Source organism: Daucus carota, chromosome 1, assembly GCF_001625215.2.
Source record: "Daucus carota subsp. sativus chromosome 1, DH1 v3.0, whole genome shotgun sequence".
Taxonomy (NCBI): domain Eukaryota; kingdom Viridiplantae; phylum Streptophyta; class Magnoliopsida; order Apiales; family Apiaceae; genus Daucus; species Daucus carota.
Window position 1 is genome coordinate 43,919,617 of NC_030381.2, and position 25,809 is coordinate 43,945,425.

A 25,809-nucleotide genomic window follows, 5' to 3' on the forward strand; every position below is an offset into this window, starting at 1 on the left:
GAGTTTTAAAGTTTATGAATATAGTAAATATATTAGTTACTAAATAGCTAATATAATAATAACTATATATTAAATAATTTTTTAATATTAGAATAAATTCGATTTTCACTCCGATTAATCTTTTCGATTAATCCCCGATTTCCGATTAATCCCTGAATCGGCAGTTCAACCAATTAGGTCCGATTTCCGATTTCTGTAACCCTGCTCAAACTTAAGATTCGAGAGAGAAAAAATCCTATCAACTTTTAAATTCTTGAACCAAAACTAGCCCAACATCTCATCTCCCTCCCATAATTACCATTCATCACTTCGAGGACACCACCCTCCTCGAAAACCACACCTCCCTCACCCCACACTCTCCCCGCCATGGCGACACGCCGCAACGACCCCTCCGAGGAACCAAACAAACCCAAGTACACCACAGCCGACAACGACGACGAGTTCGCCGAGTCCGTAGAAATGATGTTCGAGTCCAAACAAGTGCCGCCCTGGCAGAAACAGCTCACGCTCCGAGCCTTCGTCGTCAGCTTCATCCTGGGAATATTGTTCACTTTCATTGTCATGAAGCTGAACTTGACTACGGGGATTATACCTTCGTTGAATGTCTCGGCGGGCCTGCTGGGCTTCTTCTTTGTGAAGACGTGGACCTCGTTTTTGAGCAAGAGTGGGCTGCTCAAGCAGCCCTTTACGAGGCAGGAGAATACTGTTATTCAGACCTGCGTTGTGGCTACTTCTGGCATCGCCTTCTCGGGTACTCGCTTCTTTTTCATACCGTTATAACTTATGATCCGCGCGGGTCAGAAATAAGTTACTTATTTCTGAAAAATAGGGGCAAAATACATAAAGTTATATTTTATACATTATGTACTTAAATGTGATAATTTCGTGTTTTTATCTTTTTTATATAATGTGATTTGTACAGCAGGTATTTTACATTTTTTACTAGTGGTTCTAAAAAAATTTGTTTATGGAACAACTAATATGGCTGCAATTTTTTGATATTTCTGTTAATAAAATTTTATAGAACAGTTTTTTATTAAGAAAAACAAATGGGGGAGAAATCTTTGTTTTTTAGTGCAATGACAACTTTAAGAGTGAAGATGAAATGATCAGTCATGATTGATGTAGAATGGATAAGGATTGAGCAACTGGGATGAGATAAAGTGATAACAAATTGGCTCTGTAATGGTTTCATCCAAGGACTCAGAGATTTGAGTGTGCTGATAGATACTTACAAGGATGGGACCCGTTTTTCGTGTAATTGTAGGCTGTGCATTTTGGCTCTTTTATTGTGAATAACGGAAAGTATAGTTTTTGACTTCAAAATTGTACTCATCTGCTCCAATATATGACTAGTTTTGGCTATGTAATAATTTTCAAAATTTTAGTTTGAATTTTGTTTTCCGTTAAATCATTGACAGAGTTTCACAGCTTGTAGGCTTGCACTTATTAATCCATTATTATCAATTCAAGATATAACTACCATATAAATTTGAGATAGACATGTCAAAGGAAGGTGTTCTTAAATTCAACAGAGTACTTGAGGAAGAAAAATCATCAAAGTAGTATCAAACTGAAATTTGGTGTAGCAAATTTCGTGTAACAGGACATGTTACATCGTTGCTTTTGTGACTTGAATTAGTGGTGCCGTGACCATCAAAATATGTGGCTCCTCATGGTCCTGTCCTTGACAATTTCATTCATTATTATCAAATAGCCTTCTCCATTTGATAGGGTTGGCACATTATTTTCTTTTATGTTGGCAGCTTCCTGTTTGATATTGTTCGCAATGAAGTTCGAGTGACAAGTAGACTGTGTTAATGAAACACTATCCTGAGGCTTAAAAAAACCCGAAGCGTGAGAAATAAATTTTTACATGTTCTATAACATAAGAGTATATAGTATATATGTATTTATATGAGATTATCAATATGACACTAGGACCTCTTCTTATATGAACTTTTACCTCTTGCTTTAGCTTCATGAATTTTGTACACCTGTTCCATTGTGCAATAACATATTGTAATAGTAGCATTTAACTTGTTCATAGCTAATCCTTTATGGCATTTTATGTAACAGGAGGCTTTGGTAGCTACCTGTTTGGTATGAGTGATATTGTAGCAAAACAATCAACCGAAGCTAATGCTGCACAAAATATTAAAAATCCTCAGCTACATTGGATGATTGGATTTCTCTTTGTTGTTAGTTTTCTTGGACTGTTCTCTGTGGTGCCGCTTCGAAAGGTATATACAGTGAGATTTTTGTTTGATCCACCATCCTTTAATTGTAGAAAGTAGAGATACGAATAACAAATGAAAATATAAATTAACAGTATGCTCAAAAGAGTTGTTCTATTGCATTCTATCAATTGTCGACAGTTTTTTAATTGCAACAAAGCATGATGCATGCACTCATGGAAGGTTACCATATAAAAGACCCAGGAAGTGAGACTTAATGAAACCTGACACGCAATTTGTCAGCATCCTAATTTACTCTTTTAAACTTTTTGTAGATAATGATCATCGACTTCAAACTGATTTACCCTAGTGGCACTGCAACTGCTCACCTAATTAACAGCTTCCACACACCTCAGGGAGCCAGGCTAGCCAAGTGAGTTTGTGACTATATTTTGTATATATCCTAGTTTATATCTGAATTGTTTAATGTAATCCTCACAGTCTCCTTTTCATCACATCACTGTAGAAAACAAGTTAAAGCCCTGGGGAAATTCTTCTCATTCAGCTTCGCGTGGGGCTTCTTCCAGTGGTTCTTTACTTCTGGTGATGCCTGTGGATTTAAAGAGTTCCCTACATTTGGACTTGAAGCTTATAGAAACAAGTATGTAACTGTGAAATTATCTTAAATTTTTATACTACATAGTTTGAATCAATTATACGTAGAGGGTAAATTTATTTATTATTGATGCTGTTTAATCAATCGAAGGTTAAAGCGTGTTCGTACTCGTTACACGTCATAATTTATTGCTTGAATGATCTTTTAACGTCCCTATATGACTTCTGACAATAATTAATCTTTCTATAAAAAATATCATGTAGGTTTTTCTTTGACTTCTCAGCAACTTATGTTGGTGTTGGAATGATTTGTCCATATCTGATCAATGTATCATTACTACTTGGAGCAATTCTTTCTTGGGGTATAATGTGGCCTCTCATCGAGGACCGAAAGGGTCATTGGTACCCCGCAGACCTTAGCTCAAGCAGTCTCCATGGTTTGCAAGGGTACAAGGTAATTTTTTTTTGGGTTTTATATCAAACTGGCCACCCATTTCGTCAAAAAATCTCACTTGACCCACCCAAAAAATTTCGGACTCATTTAAGCCACTATAAACCAAATATATATCATTTTACCCACTTCATTATTTATACCTTTTTACTTAATTATTTATAAAAAATTAACCGTTTATTTTTTTACTACAAAACCACTTCGAGTACTTTCATAATAGTCCCTGATATTTATTAAAATAATTTGGGAATTTCTAAAGCAACATAGCCATGTAGTTAAAAAAAAAATATAGTTATAGATATAGTTATATGATCATCCTAGCTATGTTGCTTTAGGAATTCCCAAATTATTTTGATAAATACTAGGGACTATTATCAAAGTACTCGAAGTGGTTTTTTAGTAAAAAAACAAACAGTTGATTTTTTATAAATGTTTAAGTAAAGAGCTATGAATAGTGATGATATATATTTTGTTTATAGTGGCTTAAATGAGTCCGAAATTCTTTGGGTGGGTCAGGTGAGATTTTTTGACGAAATGGGTGGGCAGTTTGATATAAAACCCATTTTTTTTAATTGTTATTTAAGCATACAAGAAAATCAATGCTACAATTTTAACCTAATTTTCAATTTCTTCAGGTATTCATAGCTATAGCCATGATCCTTGGTGATGGTCTCTACAATTTCGTAAAAGTCTTGGGTCATACTTTATTTGGATTGTCTCGCCAAATTCGGACGAAAAAACCTGAAACCTTACCAGTAGAAGCTGGCGACTCTTCTGCAGAGACTTCATCTCTGTCTTATGATGATGAGCGTAGAACCCAGATGTTCCTCAAGGACCAAATCCCAACATGGTTTGCAGTGGCTGGTTATGTCACCGTTGCTGTTGTATCTATTGCAACTCTTCCTCATATATTTCATCATCTAAAGTGGTACCATGTTGCTGTTATCTACATTTTTGCACCAATACTAGCCTTTTGCAATGCTTATGGTTGTGGTCTCACTGATTGGTCCCTGGCTTCTACCTATGGAAAGCTTGCAATCTTCACAATTGGGGCATGGGCAGGAGCCTCCCATGGTGGTATTCTTGCGGGTTTGGCAGCTTGTGGAGTCATGATGAACATTGTCGCCACTGCATCTGACCTGATGCAGGACTTCAAAACAGGTTATATGACCCTGGCTTCACCAAGGTCGATGTTTGTGAGCCAAATTATTGGAACTGCTATGGGTTGTGTTATTTCTCCATGTGTCTTTTGGCTCTTCTATAAAGCTTTTGATAATCTTGGAGTCCCTGGTTCAGAGTACCCAGCCCCTTATGCACTTGTATATCGCAACATGGCAATTTTGGGGGTTGAAGGGTTTTCAGCATTACCAAAGAACTGTCTCAAGCTTTGTTATGTGTTCTTCATCGCGGCCATTGTTGTCAATGCCATTAGAGATGCTGTGGGAAAGAAGCGAGCAAAGTATATACCACTTCCAATGGCAATGGCCATTCCATTTTATCTTGGGGGTTACTTTGCCATTGATATGTGCGTTGGAAGTTTAATATTATTTGTTTGGCAGAAGTTAAACAAGACAAAAGCTGATGCGTTTGGCCCTGCTGTAGCTTCAGGATTAATTTGTGGAGATGGGATATGGACTTTGCCCAGTTCAATACTTGCATTAGCGGGTATAAACCCACCTATATGCATGAAATTTCTGTCGAGGCAAACAAATGCAAAAGTTGATGCTTTCTTAGGATCATAACTATTAGAAGAATTGTCTCCGCATGGCTTGTAGTTTCCTCCAGTGCCAATAGGCTTATAATTATAGATGCTTGTTTTTCCTCAAAATAGACAAACACTAGTATATTTGCATCATATCAAGCCTCCCCCAGAAAAATGGGTAAGCCCCAGCTTGAAGCGTACATATAATATTTATCTTTATGAGTATCATTTGTTCTGTCATGAAGATTATCAGTTGTCAATGAACTTGGCAATAGTTTAAATATTGTGTACAGGCCTACTGATATGGTACAAATGATAATCAGTCGTACTTGTATTTGATATACTTTAAGATCATCAGTCTTGTTCTAGTTGAATTTTGCATTATCTCATAATGTTATTTACATTTGCCTACTTGGAGGCTGGAGCTTAGTAATATTTTTGTAGTGCCATTGCCTGTGCTGAAGCAAATTAGATTCTTGTTTCTGCTGTTTGCTTTACTTTCGCTAATTATAAGGTTTTATTTAAACGGCATATGCTGCATTGTTCTTGCTATGCCGGACTGATGAAATATCACTTCCATTAATTTGCAGAGCTTATACAAATATCACTTCCATTAATTTGCAGAGCTTATACGGGATAATTCTATGAAGTAGCACGACTTCCAGGAGTAATCTGAACTAAATATCTGTACATTGAACGTTTGGTTAACACTAGGCAGCAAGTAGAACTTATTTACATGGTGAAAGATAAAAATAAAAATTGTTTTGAGTGTCCCTTATTACATTCCATAATCTTGCGTGTTTTACTTTTACCCTCTGCTTTGTGTTGGAACTGTCGTAGCAACTCCAGCCTTCTACATTAGACCTTATTCATTTCATGAGGAAGGCTTCTATTATAAGCTTTATCACTTGATACCTCAGTAAATTCTGAGAGGATTGCTCTAAACTCATCCCCGGTTAAAGTCTCCTTGTCAAGTAGCACTTCTACTAGTTTATCAATGGCTTCTCTGTTGTCTCTTATATGGTTTCTTGCAATTTCGTATGCACTATCGACTATACTTCTTACTGTTGTGTCTATATCTTTTGCGAGCTTCTCTGACATACTGTTTCTTGCTAGCATCCTCAGTACCACATCACTGCTCTGTGCCTCAGTCAATGCCCAAGGCCCAATCTCTGACATACCATACATTGTGACCATCTGGTAATCAAGGAGATTCAAATCATTAAGTTTGTTATTGTACTGTTATATTTTCTAGTTGCTGTGCTATATTTTTTCCCTAGCTATTTCCTTATAAACAGGACTTACTCCGTCCCTAGTTAGTTGTCCTGTTTTGACTTTTAAAGGTCAAACTAACCAATTTAAACCGAAGATTTAGAATTGACCATTTGAAAGTCAAACAGGACAACTAATTAGGGACGGAGAGAATATATTGTAAACATATTTTTGATGGACATTACCTTTCTTGCTATTCTAGTAATCTGTTGCAGGTCCTCAGCTGCTCCAGTGGTGATTTCTGACTCACCAAATATAACTTCTTCAGCTGCTCGACCACCAAGGCCACCAACTATCCTGGCAAATAATTGTTGCTTTGTGAGAAGTGTGAGGTCTTCACCAGGCATGAACCATGTGAGACCACGAGCCTGGCCTCGAGGGATTAAGGTGACTTTTTGCACTGGATCATGGCCACTGGTCAACGTCCTGCAAGGTTTAAACTCGATCAAAAACACAGAACTTGATCCTGGAAACAACCCTGCCACAATTTGAGGTGTGTATTTATGATCATGGATAACATAAGATGATTTACTTACGAACAAACAGCATGACCAATTTCATGATAAGCCACTAGAATCTTGCTCTTTCCATCTGTCATCTTGGTTCCTTCCATTCCTGCCACTATCCTATCAATCGAATCATCTATCTCTTTTGATGTAATTCTATCTTTTCCCCTCCGACCAGCAAGAATCGCAGCCTCATTCATGAGATTAGCTAGATCAGCACCACTAAACCCCGGCGTTCGCATAGCAATAACAGCCAGAGACACATCTTTGTCTAGCCTCTTGTTGTTACTATGAACTTTTAGAATGTCTTCTCTTCCTCTTACATCTGGAAGTCCAACGTTTACCTATACAAGAGCAACCACCAAACTTCCCCTCAGTTTCGTTAAGTAATAAGCATAGACGGCCTAAAAATACTATAGACATGCATATCATATTTCAGACTATAATGCATTGTAAATATTTGTCAGCATCTTACTTGTGTGTGTGACTAAGAATGAAGATTTTCCCAGAGATTTAAATCTCTATTGCAGTAAGAAGTACGAAAAGAAGAACCAACCTGTCTGTCGAACCTTCCTGGTCTAAGAAGAGCAGGGTCAAGAATCTCAGGTCTGTTCGTTGCAGCAATGACTATCACTCCACTATTACCACTAAAACCATCAATTTCAGTGAGCAATTGATTTAAGGTCTGCTCCCTCTCGTCGTTACCTCCGCCAATGCCAGTTCCTCTTTGCCTTCCTACCGCATCTATCTCATCTATAAAAACCAAGCAAGGACAGTTCATTTTCGCCTTATTGAATAAGTCTCTCACTCTGGAAGCCCCCACTCCTACAAACATCTCAACGAAATCAGAACCTGAAAGAGAAAAAAATGGCACTCCGGCTTCTCCAGCTATAGCCCTAGCCAGCAATGTTTTCCCAGTCCCTGGTGGCCCAGTTAAAAGTATTCCTTTAGGAATCTTTGCACCAACTGCAGCAAACTTCTCTGGAATTTTCAGAAACTCGACGATTTCTTGTAAATCCTGTTTTGCTTCTTCAACTCCAGCTACATCATTGAATGTCACCCCCGTGTTAGGTTCCATCTCAAATTTAGCTTTACTCCTGTAGGCATAGGCCAAAAAGAACCCTTAATCATGTGTTCATCATATCCATTAATTCTTTAATACAAAACATTCCTATCGCGTGAAATGAGACTTAGCAACTGCCTACTTGACATACCTTCCTAGTCCAAATGGTAAGTTTGGACCTCCTCCAGGAGAATTCGTCGAAGATCTAAGCAGTAAGCTGCCAATGAATAACAAGGGAAACGCCAAGTTTCCCAACAAGTCAAGAAACACAGCCAAGACATTCATTTCCATTGGATGTGCTGCAAAATCAATGTTCATCTCTCTAAGCTTCCTCACCAAATCTCGAGGTAATCCAGGTAACTGTATCTTAACCCTCTGACTCTTATTGAGCTCAGGAATTATTATTTCCGCGATTGCCACAGTTCCATTCTCAAACAAGTCCACTTTCTTGACAGCACCTGAATCAAGGTACTGCAGAAATCTTGAGTAGGACATTCTACTCGAAGTAACTTCATCCGTGTTCTCTCCTTGAGCCCTCGCAGGCTGCTGAGCTATAGCTCCACCAAGAAAGGTCAGAACAACAGGATTCAAAAGATCTCTTCGGTTGAGTTTCGTCTTAAACTGCAAACCAGGACATCTATTGGTGCTGTAAGGTGTTCCAGATGCATGGGAATTATCATTTTTAAGGCCATGAATTGTACATAAGGGCATGCAAGGCTTCAACAGAGAAAGAGCAGATGACATGGTTTTGTTAAGATTAATGTTTAATCACTGTTTTGTAGTTGAAGGCTTCAAAATGCTAGAATGTGGATTGTGGGGGATGATTTGGAGCAAAGTTCAATATAAATAATGATTGAAAAAGGAAATAAGGGATGCAAAGATGGTTCTAGTCTTCCAGCAATGCTGGTATTAACAGTTTGTCTTTTATCAGTTGATATGACATTTTCAGTTCAAGAATGCTCTAGAGCAAGCAAACCTATTTTTCTCTGAGGTTTAAACTCTTAACGTTTATATCTCAATTTGCTGACAGGAAAAAAACGTTTAAACATTAATTTTAACAGGTTAGAAACTTGACAGCACAGAAATTAGTGTGGGAGCTTGCACTTATATATGGATATCCTCGTACCAGGCATACAGGGGAACTCGTTTGGAAGAGGAAGTTCCCGCACATTTCAAGATTCTTATAAAATATAATTTCAGAAAATATTTTAACTTTTTCTGAATTAATATTTAATATTTGATTTTTTGTTTAGAAACAATTTTTTTTGAATAAATCACAGAAAAATATTTTACAGTAGTTTTAAAATACGTGATGCATAAGAAAAAGACTGTATAGAATAAATGGGTCGAAAGTAATAGTATTTTTTTGTTTTTCTACATTGATGAGACGGGTGGACTACGATATAGAAACGTTCAGTACTTATCTAGTTTACAACTTTACATTCATAAATTTTCCAGCAAATTTTGGGGTTTCCAATGAGTTCTAAACAACAGAGGCATTTGCTAGACTGGGGCATGATTCAGCACTAACAAAAACGAGAAAAGATACCAGATGCCACAGAACTGCAAACAAGAAGGAAAAGAGGATAAACACTATATAATCTAGCGTTTTTGGATTGCAAAGTGAGGGGGCCATCTTCTCCAGCACTGGTGTTTGGTGTCATTTTCGGTACCCTGCACCAACACCCAATAAAAAGTTAAAAACAAAGACGTCCGAAAAACAAGCGGAAACAGAGGACTGAGGAGTTGGAATTTCCAATAGCAGTTCATAAGCTTGCAATGCTCGAAAAGGAATAAAAAAAAGTTGCAAGCACTTCAAATCTCTCTAATAAACAACTCAGATGTTCATATGTTAGTTCTTTGCCTCTTTTAATGCTCAAGAAAAAAACATGTTGAGTAATTGAGTCAGAACTTGTACTATGCAAAATACAAAATATCAAAACTCCGCCAATTACATCGAGTTTTGAGGTGTGAATTGAATAAAGTAGAAATACCTAAATACAAGGGTATGAAGTTTGAGGTTCTAACATGGGAGAAAATGTCAACATTATACTTTATTGTAACCTAAAATATATCAATGGCACATCTGTGGAGTGTGAAGCAAACCTATCTAGCTTCACACACCAGAAAGAACGCTATAATATATGTATCCATTTTCAGTGCATCCATACCAGAAAATATCTCTTATACACTTTAGCTGAACTCTGAAAATGCAAATTTCTCATCAATTAGTTGCCTCTGCCAAGTGCAGGTTTACCAAGGTCAACTTTATCCTGGATATGCAAAAATTAAAAAGAAATATATTAGAGAAACATCAATACCCTTTATTAATAAGCGAAACCACGTTTCGGTGGAACATCGGTACCAAAAGTACCAAAGTACCAAAATTTGGTCACTTTCATATTGATTAGGATTTTATAATCATTATTATACTATTATCAAAAGACTTTTATAATAAATAGAATTTTATATATAATTAAAGACTTCAATATTAATTAGGACAATAGAAGACTTCTGTATTGATTAGAATTTTATTATTAAAGACTTCAATATTGATTAGGACAATGTTATATAAATTTTTTATTTAATAATAATAATCATTATAGAATTATGAAAAAAAATTCATATTGTTAGAATTTTATAGCTATTGTTATACATTTTTAGGATTTTATAATTATTATTATACAATTATGAAAAGACTTCTATATTGATTCAAACTTTATTATTAAAAATTTCAGTATTGGTTAAAATTTTATAATTAATATTATTCTACTACAAAAAGACTTCTATAATGTTTAGGATTTATAAAATTTCTATCATATTTCAGAATTAAAATAAACAAGATTCAATATTGATACCAAAGTACCAAAAAATTTGATCATATATTTTTTAATAATAATAATTATTATCATTCAGTGTTTTCACAAGATCGCGATAAAGACGAATAAGGTTGTGGTAACACTGATTTGACAAATATAAACTCAAAGACAATGAAGTCATAGTCCATATTGCAACATATAATAAAAAACCGAAACACAAGACATACTTCAAAATATTTGATATCAAATTAGTTTTGAAAAGTTAATTAACTTTGTCAAACTACAATATTAGTTTATTAAACAACCACAATACCACCATTAAAAAAACTACAACTATAATTATATATAATGTTTGTCTATTAGATGAATAGAATAATTGCGACTTAAATTTTTTTTCGAATTTTTATTCAAGATTAAAGACACTATAAACGAACTTATATGTGTTGATCTTGAATATTATTTTCACAATTTAAAAATCATCAAACAACATAGTAATTTTATTAAAATAAAACATACCGTTAGAGTTAAGTTCCATAAAGTCCGTATTTAAACCGTAGTAAGTACCAGTTATAATCTTTTAGTTTAGTCAAAAATAATATCTTTAATTATTCAAATTTCATATATAATTTACCATCTTTAAGTAGTTTTTGACAAATATGGCTTATAGTCTACGAAACTCTCGGGGTGAGCCAGGGTCGAACCCATGACCTGGGACGACAGAGAATAAGCTCTTTACCACTGAGCTATAATTATTAATTAATCATTAACATCTTTCAACATTAACAATCATTAAGATCATTATTCTACTTATGAGTTATAGTTTAGAATATATATAGTGTTTAGTGATTTATAATATAATTGTTTTATCTTTTGATTGCAACGATTATATTGTAGAACATAACCCGCAAATTGTCAGATATTTACAAATATTGTAGACTAAAAAATGAAAATTGAAACGAGTAGATTATTTTTAAATAATTTTGTGCGCCAATACTCTTATTTCGTGGACTTTATAGAACAGGGACCTTATGCAATAAATTTAAAGTAGGATCAAATTTTAATATATAGAAAGTCTTATGTTAAATAATAATTTATATATCATTTAAAAATAATAGTTTAAATATGTATAATAAAAATATGATAATGTAATTAAAAAAAGACATTATTCATTTATTCTTCCAACAAATAACAAAATTTAAAGTTTTATTTAAACCCGTGCTTGGCACGGGTTATCAACTATATAATATTAAGCATTATTTGTAATTCAAAATGTCACTATAATACTTTACAAATTATGAGTGTAACAAGTCAAATAGGCAAATTTGCTAATTGTGTACAACTATAGAACCAAACTACAGCGCATAGTGGTTCTACTAACTTGAAATAGGCAAATTAAAGTCGCAGTGTACAACTATAGAACCAAACTACAGCGTATAGTGGTTCTACTAACTTAAAAAACTAAAGTTCTGTTTTAAAAATGTATATTATCTGCACACGGAACTTTATAACTGGACCGAATCTCACACTATATAATTTGCTTTCTAATTCTAAATATACAAGTACTCTGGAGTATCAAGATTGAGCAAGGGCAGTGCAGTGGCTTTAAGGAAATATTTGTTAAAATCGGTGAATGTCCACGGTTTAGGTATATATTTAATTAGTATTTGTAAGAACAAAGAACTGTTTTCCAGTAGTGAGGTAATATGAGATAACACACACAATGATGACTAAGGTTAGTATCTTGTACATTAACTATATCAATCTACATGAAGTTGCCTATGCGACTCTGGGACTAGCTTGTTAGGTATCAGCCCATTACAATGGTAGCATGGACTTTGGTGATCCAAAATATATAAGGATAATAATTGTATGTTTAGACAATTATTATAAAAGATATGTCTTGGTCACAAAGTTGGAAGGCCCAGTTGGAATTGGATTCCGATTTGAGTTGAAGATTTCAGAATTGGATTCCAATTGCAGTTAGGTATTTCAGAGTTAGAGTTAGATTCTGATTTGTCTAAGTTTGAGATGGCTATATATACATAGTCATATTGTGTTTGATAGGTGTGCTCAAGATGTAGACTTAGGTATCGCTCGAGGGCGGATACTTGGGTAGTAGGCTTGAGTATCCAAGTTTGGTTGATTGTATTATTGATAACGATTTGATTAATAATACAAGTTGGGACGTGGGTTTTCCGCGTCAAATATATTGTTGTGTGTGTGCTTCGCATTAGAAGTTGAATCTCGTATTTTTAATCCTAACAAGTGGTATCAGAGCCAGGTTAGGATCGTGATTGATGGGGTTGAGGATAAGTTCGAGATTTAATTGATAATGGAAAGTATAATGAAGGATTTGCTGGCAAGAAGCCGCTAAAGTGGAAAGAGACAAAGTTACGTGCAGTATGACGGTTGACTTGCACCGTGGATCAATCATGATGGACTCAAGGTGGAAGAAGATTGGATCGTTCTTCTAGAGGCCGGAAGATTGTGAAAGCAAGGATCGGGTGACATGGAAGGGCACTCGTGCTTGATGCACGTGATTTTGTTGATGGGTAAAGTCTGGAAGAACGAGAAGCGGAGATTCTTGTTCGAGGGGAGGCATTGGCGGATGGACGTCGGTGTCTTGATCGTGATTGTTGTTTGTATTGGGCTGAAGGGGAGGATTGTTAGGTATCAGCCCATTACAATGGTAGCATGGACTTTGGTGATCCAAAATATATAAGGATAACAATTGTATGTTTAGACAATTATTATAAAAGATATGTCTTGGTCACAAAGTTGGAAGGCCCAGTTGGAATTGGATTCTGATTTGAGTTAAAGATTTCAGAATTGGATTCCAATTGCAGTTAGGTATTTCAGAGTTAGAGTTAGATTTTGATTTGTCTAAGTTTGAGATGGCTATATATACATAGTCATATTGTGTTTGATAGGTGTGCTCAAGATGTAGACTTAGGTATCGCTCGAGGGCGGATACTTGGGTAGTAGGCTTGAGTATCCAAGTTTGGTTGATTGTATTATTGATAACGATTTGATTAATAATACAAGTTGGGACGTGGGTTTTCCGCGTCAAATATATTGTTGTGTGTGCGCTTCGCATTAGAAGTTGAATCTCGTATTTTTAATCCTAACATAGCTATCATTAGCTAACATAGCATCAATGTATCTAAGCATTCAGACAAGTCTGTCTGTCTGTCTTAATTACTTGTTATACTTGATACAACAGAGTCTGATATAGAGTTGTTCTTGTTCATTAGCGACTTAAGCAATATACTAGTGAATCCTGTGTTGCACGGAGTCTTTCGGTTTCTCAAAGAAAACTTCTTGAGAATCTTGACATGTCTATCGGTAAGAATTGTTGTATTCTTCTTTTAAGGTAAAAAGACGCAGGGAATTTCCCAAATGAGGAGATTCCAGTCATGTCTTAGAATTCTTCATAGTGCAATCTATGTAACTAACGTCTGTCCTTCAAGTCAATGAGGTCTACTTGTCAAAGTACATTTTCTTTACCCAAAAGTTAACATATATCAATCAATTGAAGTGACACAAATATATCAAAGGTGACATCCTCATTTATTAAGCTCAAATTTAATAAATTAAATTGCATGTGTAGCAAAAATATGCCTGACATCACTTGCAAGTGTGCCATAATTTGCAAAGTGAGTGAAGTCATTACTTGAAAATTACAAAATACTCAATACCTGAATAAGTAGATATTCCAGCATCCTCAATACACCACACAAACAGGAATCAAACAAGATAGAGTGATAGATGAAGAGAGAGCTAATAACCTCTAACATCCTTCAATTGGTTCTCTTCAGATCTGCAACCTATATTGCCAACTTGGTTATGGATAATATCCACTTATCCAGGCCCACATAAGGGCAGGGCCTATACCCTTACTGTTCATCCAGATTGATAGCTGATTAATTTTCCTCCGCCACTAAAAGCTGCTCAGACTTCCCACATAATTAAACCAAGTAGACAAATGGAAATAAGGTTGATTGGTTGAATAACAGCTATTACTATTTTGAAAGACGGATGGGGATAATTGAAGTGTAGCCTTTTTTTCTCAACTGTAAAGTCTGCAACTCAATCACTTTCTTCCTCGTCTGATTCACTCTCATTCTCATAACCAGTCCTCAACAGTGCCTTATTTCCAGAAAAACCTCGCTTTCCCATTGCTACTAGTTCAAGAAGGTTCCTTCTAGCTACATAAACTGGATTGGGATCAATCAAACAACCTCTTTCATACGCTTCTCTTAGAAAAACTGTATGTCTCTTCCCTTTAGTAGACAAATAAAACATTCCCGGATGATCCAAAAACAAATCCCTTATATTCAGCTCAATTCCAAACCAACTCCTAAAATGACTAATCTTCTCCACCTCAACCATTTTTTCCACCGTTAAACTTAAAAACTCATGAACTATCCCAACCGCCCGCTTCTCCAACACCTTCATTCCTCTCTTGCTTTTTGATTTTACCCCCATTTCATCATATGGTCCTATATACTCCAAACTCTGCCATTCCCTAACTTTGGCCCTAAAATTCTTCTTCAACTTCATCCCTGGAGGATACCCGTGTTTAAAACTAAACCTAATATCACTCCTATCGACACTACAATCCTCTTTGCAAACCTCCAAAACTCTCCAATTCTCAACAGCACTAACTAAACTACCCTTATCAACTACCCTAACAAGTTCAAGCATATGAGTATTAACTTCATTAACATTATTCGAAAGTCGAAAAATATGAGGGTGTTTCGAGATTACCGAGTCCTCAAAATCATCAGGTAATCCAAGCTCCCTCCAAACCTTAAAAACAGCTCTAAGGGGCACCCTTTTCGACACTGACATCGAAAGAATCCTAACCAAACGATCGATCACAACGGACATTGAACCCTCAATTGCTAACCCCTCTTCTTGATACAAAGCTACAGCCTTTGGGGTTAATTTGCATAAAGGTTGTGCGTTTATGGGGTCATAAAAGATTTCAAAAATGTGGGGGTACTTACGTAAAAAGGCTGTTGGGCCCTTGTTGAGACGGAGTTTCTGGGACAGTCTTGTGAGGAAATTGATGGAGATTGAAGGTGGGTTTATGGTGGGGTTTGCGAGGATGAGGTCTTGAATAGAGTAGATTTTGAGGAGGTTTTTGTATTTGTCCATGAATTTTTCAAAAGTTGGGTCTCTGAATCTTGAAGCTACATAGGTTGCTGATGATGTGGAGTATGGGTTGATTGTGAAGAGGGGGTGTGAAGTGAGCTTTTTGGTGAAGTGCGTCGCCATTGCTGATGGAGAATAGAGAGTGTACTGGGAGGTTTAGCAACAGTATAACTGGGGCTGCCAAATAAATTTCTGAAAGTTTGTATCCGTCGGAATAACTCCCAATTGTGTTCGAGTAAAAAATGTGAAATAAAACGGATGTCATTCGACGGATGTTATTCACCGGATGGTTAAAAAATCCGATTCAAATGGATAACCGACTGTTTCGATTTAAATGAATTTTACTGAACCCGATAATTTGGATTTGAATAATTTTTTAGAATCGAACGAGTTTAAATTTGGATTTGGATTTAGATTTGAAGTTACATATTAGATATTTTATATCGAAACTCGACCCGAAATCCAAATCCAATCCAAACCCGAAAAAAATCCAAATAATATGTATTATATATTAATTATTAATTATTAATTATAATTTTTTGTGCCATGATATACTTTATTATTATTATACATATTTTCAACTTTCAATTGTTATTTAATATTATACTAAGTCATGAGTCACGTGCACATTATTAGGTCTCGATTCCCGGTCTCTCACAAAATCACAAGACTTTCAATTTTAAAATCTCATATTCATATTCTTATCTCATATCTCCGCAGCTTACACACACACATATACTTAATTTTGTTTATAATATATATAAATAAATACGAATGTGTATATTCCTGAATGATGATGTCTTTTTTTTATCTAATTAATGATTTATTTTAAAATATAGACTCAATATAATGAAATTTTTTATTTAGAAATTATTAAACACGGTTAAGATTTTTTTTAATGTGTAAGACTTTATTACTAATGTAGTTTAAATATAAATTAAATGAAATTCATGTGCAAGAAAATCAAAGATAAAATTATTATAATACTACTTTTTGAATCTGTGATATTTGATTCCGAAATTAAATACATATATGATTAAAATTGTATATAAATAAAAATTTATTATATTAGCTTGTAGTGTGTGAGCATGCATCAAATAATATGTTTGTACACATTTTATATAATTGTACAAATATTTTATACATATATAAAAAAATTATTAGTGCTTAGTTGTAAAAAAATATTCTAAAATCATCGTTAATATGGTAGGACCATCAAAAAATTCGACATCCGTCGAAAATATTTATATTCATATCCGAGAAAAACGGATATATGTCGTATTCAAAATAAACGGATATTATCCACATCGACAACTGCGGATATCGATATGGATACGGAGACATGTCTCTCTCCAAATTATACATTTGACCGCGCCTATATTGTATAATCGTGTATATGCGGTGTCCTACTGTCATAGTGTCATTTATTATTTGGCGCAGCTTATAAAATTACTCACTTCGGATCTACGTGATAGTTTAGTTATATTGTAAAAAAATTAAATTTAATTTGTGTATTTGGATGTATATTTTATATTTATAATTTATTATATATAGAAATTATTAATAAAATGATAAAATGTGAAAATAATTTTTTATACCTAAAAAAATCAGGAAAAGATGGTGAATATCATAAATATGATTTGAATTAAATTAGGAATTTGAATGCTTGTGATGTATGTACATATAATTATATGTAGAAGTGTTATGTATTGCAAAAGTTAAAGAGTTGTACACGAGATACACAAGAGACGCCTTTTGTGATCAAATTGAGATTTTTGTATTTAAGAGTGTTGAATGAGAATGAGAGAGCGACTCCAATCCGGTAATATATTTATATTTAGTGGATTTATGATTATATCCTCCTTAAATAGTTTTCACGTTAATTGTTTGTATTCCTTATTTTCATGCTTGTTATTGTGTTTGATTATCATCGGTCTATAGTTCGGGTTTGAGGAATAGAGTCGACATCGTTGAGGAGTTAAACGCAAATTGTTTGCGTTGTTAGTTGATTTTTACTTGATAAAAACTCGAAAATCATTGAGAATTGATGTATTGAAGTATGATAGCAAGACGGATTTCACTCACTGATGTTTCTAATTTTTGTAAATCCTCGAGCCCAAAAAAGACCGATATTCTGTTTCTCCTGATACTTCACGAATCCTCTACTGATATCCTCGTTGATAACAATTTCAAAGATGGCACTCTATATTCATATGAAGAATTTCGACCTTTGCAGGGTCAAAAAAATACACCTCATAATGCATAGCATAATAGACAAATTAGCGTGAAGTGTTTAAAGTAGGCTGCATAATAATATTTTGCCCTTGGCAATTATTTGTCCGAGATGTAATCATGTAAAACGACATTTACCTAACAAAAGTCTCAGATACAAGAAACCACCATCGCATTGGGCAATTATACATATAGTATCAGACAATCATAACCAAACCATCATACCCCACACACACTCACACACTGTATTCTTTATCATCACAAACTTTTATGTCACATAATACTAGCAGTCGTTTGACAGGAACACCAGAAGAAGCTCAGAGTAAGTCTGGAAAACTAGTTTATTGCTAATCTTACATAGCGAAGCGCACAGCAAATATATACAAAAACGATGGTTTTACTTATTCCAAAGACACCATTTACATTGATTAAGCTTAAGTAGCAAAAAACACCAAATCAACCGCACTGCGTACTCTGCTCTCTCGCTTCGATCTCTTAGTGATGATTCTTGCTCTTAGTCTCCCCACTGTAAAGCCTGCAGTTTCAGATAAATTTACACCTTAAATCGCTTGAAATATATGACGAAACAGAGATTAAAGACAAATTGCTTATTATGCGGGAAGTACACATATATGACGATCTATGACCTTTTCTTCAGATAGTAACTCCCTTACTCCCCTTATCGAGAGTTAAAATCTTGTCAAATATATATATAGATAGGTGTATTTATATGAAGATCTATACATAAATAAATCATAAACTGGAACACTAGCTAGTAGATCTGTTAGATCAAGAACAAATTCTCGTTACTGTAGTAATCAGTTTTAAATTTTAGGTATATTATGGCACAAAACGTGCATTTTTTTTACTGAAACTCGAACTTTTGACCTCCGAACAAGTCACTACAGTAGACTATTGCTAATTCAGTGAACTCAAACACAATTAATCTGTGAAACCTGATGTTTAAACACATACTTATGCTGGAGTTTGTACAAAAACATGCATATAAAGATGGTTTGATGAATAATGATACGTACGTACCAGTCATAAACAGTAGGAGTGTTGGGACTAGGCTTGTCAAAGACCTGAGATCCCATTCTCCTGCTAGCAAGGTTGCTCCCTGGATTAAACACACTCCTCCACACGTTGTCCTTGCGCGGCGCCATCGCCGACGGAGTTGTTGGCGTTGTCGGCGTTGCTGGTGCCTCCGGAGTCGACGGCATAGACAGCGACCTCACATATTTCCCACTATCATCCCCGGCCGTATCTACAACCACGTAAACAAAAAATTTACATATTAATACAGAGCGCAAAAATCTTAAAACTTACTTCCGACATTATTATATAAATTTAAATATTTTTAGTGTCTGACTGTCTCGAAATCCTGATTCCGTACCGGTAGAAGTAGTGACATAGAGCTTCCGGAACTTGCCGAGGCCTCGTTCAGGCTGAGGTCCTGCCATAACATCGTCCCATATTTTATCCAACATCTTATCTCTCTATTTCTTTCTCTCAGTGTATATGTGCTGCTGGTTTTAGTGAAGCTCCCATGGGATCTATATATAGAAGAAAGGTGTCATGTAAACTAAATTCTACTAACAAACAGTTCCGTCAAGATATTTTTTCTAAATTTCCATATCGCCACTGTAGCTTGACCGATCTTCATTTCACAATTATTGTTGTTACTGTGACCGTGGCACATTGTTAATGCACCTATTTCGTGTCGCGCGACATTTCTCTGTGTCACTTTTTTAACGCTGAGTGTTGTATTATTTCTAGATATGTTTCCGCAGAAAGTTCATCCAGTATTTTTTATTCTAGACTTCTTAATTAATGTAATTCTGTATAATTTTCTTTCGGGAATTTTTCGATATTTTTTGTGATTAGTAATATATTGGACCTGAACTGCAATATAACGTAGCAGGAGCGGAGGGAACAAGAAAAATGATTGCGTGTAATTAAAAAGAAATAAAAAAAAAGAGAAAATGAAATGGATAAGGATGAGGATGAAGACTAGTTTTTTGGAGGAAGGATGAAGACTAGTTAAAATGTGGGATCCAGTACCATATGGTGATGGGACGGGCAGGTTAAATGCGTCTGTCAAAAGTATCCAAAGATATTAAATTTATTATTGCAATTTGCAACAAGATAAGCTTTCCTATCGACGTGTCCTTATTATTTTGGATCTTTAGTTTGAGATAAACGATCTCGATCTACTTGGGATGTTACTAATTGTTAAGATTACTGCCCTTTACCGTGCTTCGCACGGCCGATTATATAATTAGTAATTTATATTTTATAATTTAAATTGTAACATCATTTTATTAGTATTTTAATATTAATAAACTGAATTTTAAAACCAACGGATTAAATTTTCTCACGAAAATTTAGTTTTTACAATTTATTATCTATTTAATTTTTTTTTTGTTATTAATATGGGATAATTTATTATTCAATTAATTTTAAATCATATTTTTTATATTTTATATATCTTCATATATATGAAAAAAAGATATTTGTCGTGTAACAGATTAGAGTTAGAAAGAATTATGTAATTATTCGTGTTTGTATTGAAAAAATATATTCAAAATTATATATTTATTATTTTATTTTATTATCATTATAATTTTTTAATGAAATTATAACATGTAAAAACTATGTTTTAACATCATCATTAAAATATATATGTTCGACCTAATTCTTAATTAGCTATTTGACGGACTTAACTATGAAGAATTTATCCAACCGTAAAATAAAACATTTATTTAAATACATTATCCAATCACAATTTCATTTTGGCAAAAAAATTATTTAAATTTAAAATATATACGATAAAATACCAAATATGTTAACCGTCCGTGCATTGTACGGGTCATCGGTTTTTGACTTGTATTTATTATGAGATAGATTTTTAGTGTTGTAGTTTATTTAAAACTTGTACTTATAAGAGATAGATTTTTAGTTTTATAATTGTTTAAAACTTGTATCTATTAAGAGATAGATTTCTAATGGGATTTTTTTTTGTTTTTAGCAAGATAATATTATAAGAGTGACTAAAAAAACATGACCAAACCAAAAAATATGAAAAAATTTAGGACTACAAATTATACCCATGTTGGCTTATTATAGTATAGTATAGATTATTTAACTTTTATAATATTTCAACTTTTTTTTAAAGAAAGGAAAAATTGACGATGGTACATGTATAGATCCTTACTCTGTGTTCACCATTTTTTTCAAAAACTTCGTTTGAGCTATCAACTACAAATGCACAAATGCAATTCCCGGAAAATTTTATCGATGAATCCAAACCAATTCTCACAAAAGAAGGAGAGAAAAATCACACACTCTCACCAAGGAGAGAAATCAAATTATTATCAAAACAAACTAGAGAAAATTCAACTACAAACTAAAACAATTAGATTTGCACCACGACGCGTAGGAAATAATCGATTCACTCACAAATCCAAAAGGCCCTCTGGAAGCGAATAAGAACAAAAATCGAAAGTTTCGGTGATATATATCTAAGAAAACTTTCCCTGAAGAGGGAGATTTATTAAGAAAATCAATGAAAAAGCAAGAACAATCGAAGAACTAGCAATCAAACGGAAAGATCTGGAGCTTTCCACCGGAAAACGATGAAAGCTCCGTTGGAGATGAAAAGAGGGAGGCGGTTAGAGAGAAAAGAGAAAAAGAAAATTAGGATTTTTTTTGATAGCGGATGATATGTATTTCAACTTATTTTTAATATTTAATAAATAATTCAATAGAAACGGATAGCTGAATAATATGATTGTTCCTTGAGTTTGGTTGTATATACTCCCTATGTCCTTCTCATTTTTTTACGTTATTTTTTGACACGTTTTTTCACATTCATTTAAATTATAGTTTCATAATATATTTTTAAATTTTTTTTCTCTGAATAAAAGTTTGAAGTTGAAACTTTTATTAAAAAAAATTCTTCAGAAAATTTTCAAATGAATAACTCTAACAGAATCTTTAATTTCTTGTTTTACTTGTTTTATTATGTTTAATACACTTTCTATCCGTAAAATACATTAAATATATGGAAATTAAATCTTAACTAATTGTTTAGTTAATCATTATTATTAATTATTTAAGTATCAGGATCTGAGATATACATAAAATATACCTCAGCTCTATTCTGTATAAATCTCTAATCAGGCAAAAAAATTGTAATTATGCTTTATTTGCGTATGATTGGTAAACACTTATTCAGAGTTCAATATTGGCGGGCAAGACAAGGACAAGGGAGACCCATTCCTCTGGAATTAAATATATCTATTCCTTCTGTCTCATTAAATTGTATACGGTTTTTTTTTGGGACATCCTATCAATTATATATATATTAAAAATAGTAAGTTTTTATAATATAAAAACTTAACTACACTCATTATTTTCTTCCACTACACCCACTTTATACTTTAAATATTAGTAGGTCTCACCACTTTACTCACACTGCACTCATTTTACACATTAAATATTAATCGGTCTCATCACTTCACCCACTTTTTTTTACTTTTCATCACTAAATTACATTTTTTCTTAACCTCCGTGTCATTCCCCATATATATACTACTCACCGGGACGGAGGGAGTACTAAATATCTCCTCAATAAAGATGCATGCATCATTGCACCGTGCGAAATGTGATTACGGGGGTGTTTGTTCACGGGAGGAGGAGCTGCTCCCAGCTTCTGTTTTTCTTGATCCGTTTGTGTATACAAGTAGAAGTCTTTTTAAGAAACTGAGAATGTTAGCTTTTCTCTCGGAGCTCTTACTTCTTTTACAAACACTTTATTAACTTATTTACTTCTCACTTTCACTCCACTTTTCTAATTTAAGTAATAAATCACTTCTTTTAAGCTAACCTAAACGACCCATAGCTGTTTAGATGAGTTTAAAATAGATTTTTTTTTAAAATAAAAATGTGGAATAAAATTTAAAACAATTTGAAATTTATAAATGATTGAAGTGTTTGAAAAATAGATAGAGGTCATGAAACAAAAGTTGGGATTTTCATTTATAAGTACTTCTCAACTTATTACACAAAACGTAAGAATACGTGTTTTTAACTTATAATCCAGAAGTCGGGCTTAAAAGCCTCTGCCATTAGAGGGCAGGCCCTCGGGTAAGGCGACCAAGGCGAATGCCTTGGCACCACTGCCCCAAAAAAATCTATACATATATATATAGTATATACTGATAAACTTATGCATTTATTTATATATATATATATATTTGAATTGACTGTGTTAATTTTAAAACAATATTTTTGATTATGTCATTGTGTATTGATTTAAATGTATGTAATTTATTTTTTTTACGACCTTGGCTCATTCTCAATATTAGTCTAGGGCATCCAAATATCCAAATTTCCGGGCCGTCCCTATCCGCGAAACACCACCGAAGTTTTGACCGGCAGACGGCACCCGAGTCTTTATGATTAGGCCACAAATATGAGACAAATTAAGGCTGTGATCACAATAAATTTGGATTCAATTAAAGGAATTGTTTAATATTTTCGATAAAGTTACTGTGGTTCTTTTTAAGTTTTAAGCAGAATCAACGTCAAAAGAAAAAAAGCAAGATATTATAATTAATAATTTATAAGTTTGTATGGTGTGTACTTAGGGTGGTGGTTGTAAGTATAAACTAATAAAAATTTAGAGAAATTTTAAAATTTATATTTATTGTGTACTCATAGGCATATTATAGAAAAATTGATAATATATATATTGTTAAGAAGAAAATTGTGAACAAACGAGTATTGTTATATACGTCCCTAAGGCCGCTTATTGAGATAAAATTTAAAATAATGATTTATGTCTAAGTGCGCAGTTTAAGTTGTTTATTTCGATAATCTTATTTTATGAGTTATTAAAAAATTGATTTTTATCAAAAAAAAGAGTTGAAATAAGTGTTTAAAAGTTTGTTTAAGGTTTTTTAACTTATTTTTAATTTATTATTATTATTTTTTTGGTCAGAACTTATTTTTAATTTTAAGTGAGCTTCTAACCTATTAAATTAATATTTAATTTATCAAACAAGCAACTACTTTTTAATATAAAATCAAAAATGGCTTTAAGCAGGAAGACAAGTTCCTCTGGAGCAAACAGTTTCAGCTGGTAACCCCGGCAGATTTGTTGGAAAACAAATAACATTGGCATTATGTGACCAATTGCCGAAGCAGTAAGCAGAGAGCATCCGGCCTGATTTAACTTCTTTGTAATTGCTGTGTGCTAAAATAATACTTATAAGCATGATTCTGCAGACATGCACATCCTTTTAACTTCCAGTTTAGACGAATAAGTAGCTAGTTGGTCAAAAATCAAAATCTCGCTATCTCCCTTTCGAATAGACGACTCGATAACAAAAAATAAGACAGCGAAAAAGATACTTACAATGTGTCGAAGATTAATTTGAACCACATCGCAGTCTGTACAATGTACTTCACCAAGAGGACAACAAAGAAGAGCAAAAAGATAAGTCAAAAATGCGTCCTCGTAGTTGATATATATAATTCGAGTCCTCTGCTGTCGATCAGGATCAAACTAAGGCAAATCACAATGCCGAAAACGAAGTCTAAGGATGTTGCAGCAGAAACTGTTTCGACGGATTCCCTCTCGTTTGCTGGCCTTATATGCATAGAAGAAAGGTCTTATGAGTCTCCGAAAGTCCATGCCTCTCCTGCTAAGAATAGTGCGAGAGGAAAAGGAGATCCTGATTTCGAGTTCAATTCGGTGATTGATAAATCTGTAGAAAATGCTTCAAACAACAAATCCTTGGCTGATGTTCTGTTTTCCAATGGTCATCTCGTACCACAAGCAAACCAGTCGCAAACTAATTCGAAAAACTCATCAAGGCCATCTCGTAGCAGTAAGAAAATAGGAGGAGGCAATAAGGTCGGTGAAACTGAAACTGCGAAAAAAACAGACACCAACAGAGGAAATAAGAATCACACAACAGGAAGCCGGTGGTTTGGTCAGATAATTGCTATGCCCTGCAGGGACTGTCGGGCCGTCCAACCGTCCCCGTCAATGAAAGAACAATCAATTCGACAGTGAAATATGCGGCCAGAATGAGGCCATTTTACTTCACTTAATTAGTACTGCACTAAGTTTATTTTTCATCCTGCATGAACAATTTTTTAACTTGAATTTTCTCAAGGATTTAACTACGCTGCTGTAGTGTCTTTAGCTTCGGTTTCCATCTAAGATATCTTTACCAATCAACTGTTATATACTATTCTGCTATGCATTTGATATTTCTGCAGATTATGCATTTCCGCAGAACGTTCCAACATTCCAATCTAATACAGTAACATTTTTGAATTGAATTCATGCATCTCCACCTTAGAGCTTTAACTATCCCAAGTTCAGATATCTATTGCCAGAGCAGACAGAAACTACCTTTCGTACATATGGCATGAAAATTGATGAATTCTCTCTTTTCATAGCAAGACACTCTTTACTCAAAGTATGCCGAAGAAAAAGAACATTTATGTTAATTAATATTTGGTTAGAGTGAATGAATTCGGGAGGAGTGAAAATAAATTCGAACTGGTTTATTTTACGGGTAGAATTATTATAAAAGTATTTCAATATACTCGAAGGAGGTATGAGGATCCATACCACATGCAGATAATATAGAGAAATATGTGATATTTTTAGTATTTTGATTATATTATAGTTACATGATTATATTATAATTAAAATTTTTTATTATTAGTAATATCATAACAACTATAGTCTTAAATGGAGAATTCAGTTCGGTTTATAACAATTAATAT

General features: G+C 33.9%; 4 protein-coding genes across 5 annotated transcripts; 1 reads left to right on the top strand and 3 right to left on the bottom strand.

Moving 5' to 3' along the window:
* The first annotated feature begins 231 nt into the window (after positions 1-231).
* On the top strand, positions 232-5,319 carry LOC108200753 (probable metal-nicotianamine transporter YSL7). Of its 2 annotated transcripts, none has more exons than XM_017369001.2 (6): positions 232-751; positions 2,080-2,243; positions 2,513-2,610; positions 2,704-2,838; positions 3,057-3,246; positions 3,879-5,319. In XM_017369001.2, exons 1-6 carry the CDS (start codon positions 367-369, stop codon positions 4,983-4,985), a joined length of 2,079 nt encoding a protein of 692 aa, XP_017224490.1. In that variant the 5' UTR covers positions 232-366; the 3' UTR covers positions 4,986-5,319. The 2 variants fall into 2 exon arrangements, with proteins under 2 accessions (XP_017224490.1, XP_017224497.1); XM_017369008.2 differs by lacking the exon at positions 232-751 and adding an exon at positions 1,720-1,857.
* A 206-nt stretch (positions 5,320-5,525) lies between these two features.
* LOC108200768 (ATP-dependent zinc metalloprotease FTSH 6, chloroplastic) lies at positions 5,526-9,002 on the bottom strand. Its single transcript, XM_017369019.2, has 5 exons — positions 7,938-9,002; positions 7,280-7,820; positions 6,754-7,067; positions 6,403-6,643; positions 5,526-6,142 (listed from the first exon to the last, which is right to left on the bottom strand). Exons 1-5 carry the CDS (start codon positions 8,528-8,530, stop codon positions 5,804-5,806), a joined length of 2,028 nt encoding a protein of 675 aa, XP_017224508.1. The 5' UTR covers positions 8,531-9,002; the 3' UTR covers positions 5,526-5,803.
* Positions 9,003-9,121: 119 nt separating this feature from the next.
* LOC108200777 (protein ROOT PRIMORDIUM DEFECTIVE 1) lies at positions 9,122-15,995 on the bottom strand. Its single transcript, XM_017369031.2, has 3 exons — positions 14,304-15,995; positions 9,958-10,059; positions 9,122-9,460 (listed from the first exon to the last, which is right to left on the bottom strand). The coding sequence occupies exon 1, from the start codon at positions 15,886-15,888 to the stop codon at positions 14,695-14,697; it is 1,194 nt and encodes a 397-aa protein (XP_017224520.1). The 5' UTR covers positions 15,889-15,995; the 3' UTR covers positions 9,122-9,460; positions 9,958-10,059; positions 14,304-14,694.
* Positions 15,996-18,152: 2,157 nt separating this feature from the next.
* Positions 18,153-19,676, bottom strand: LOC108200808 (dormancy-associated protein 1). The gene is made up of 3 exons (XM_017369064.2): positions 19,394-19,676; positions 19,039-19,264; positions 18,153-18,532 (listed from the first exon to the last, which is right to left on the bottom strand). The coding sequence occupies exons 1-3, from the start codon at positions 19,485-19,487 to the stop codon at positions 18,493-18,495; spliced, it is 360 nt and encodes a 119-aa protein (XP_017224553.1). The 5' UTR covers positions 19,488-19,676; the 3' UTR covers positions 18,153-18,492.
* Positions 19,677-25,809: the final 6,133 nt, after the last annotated feature.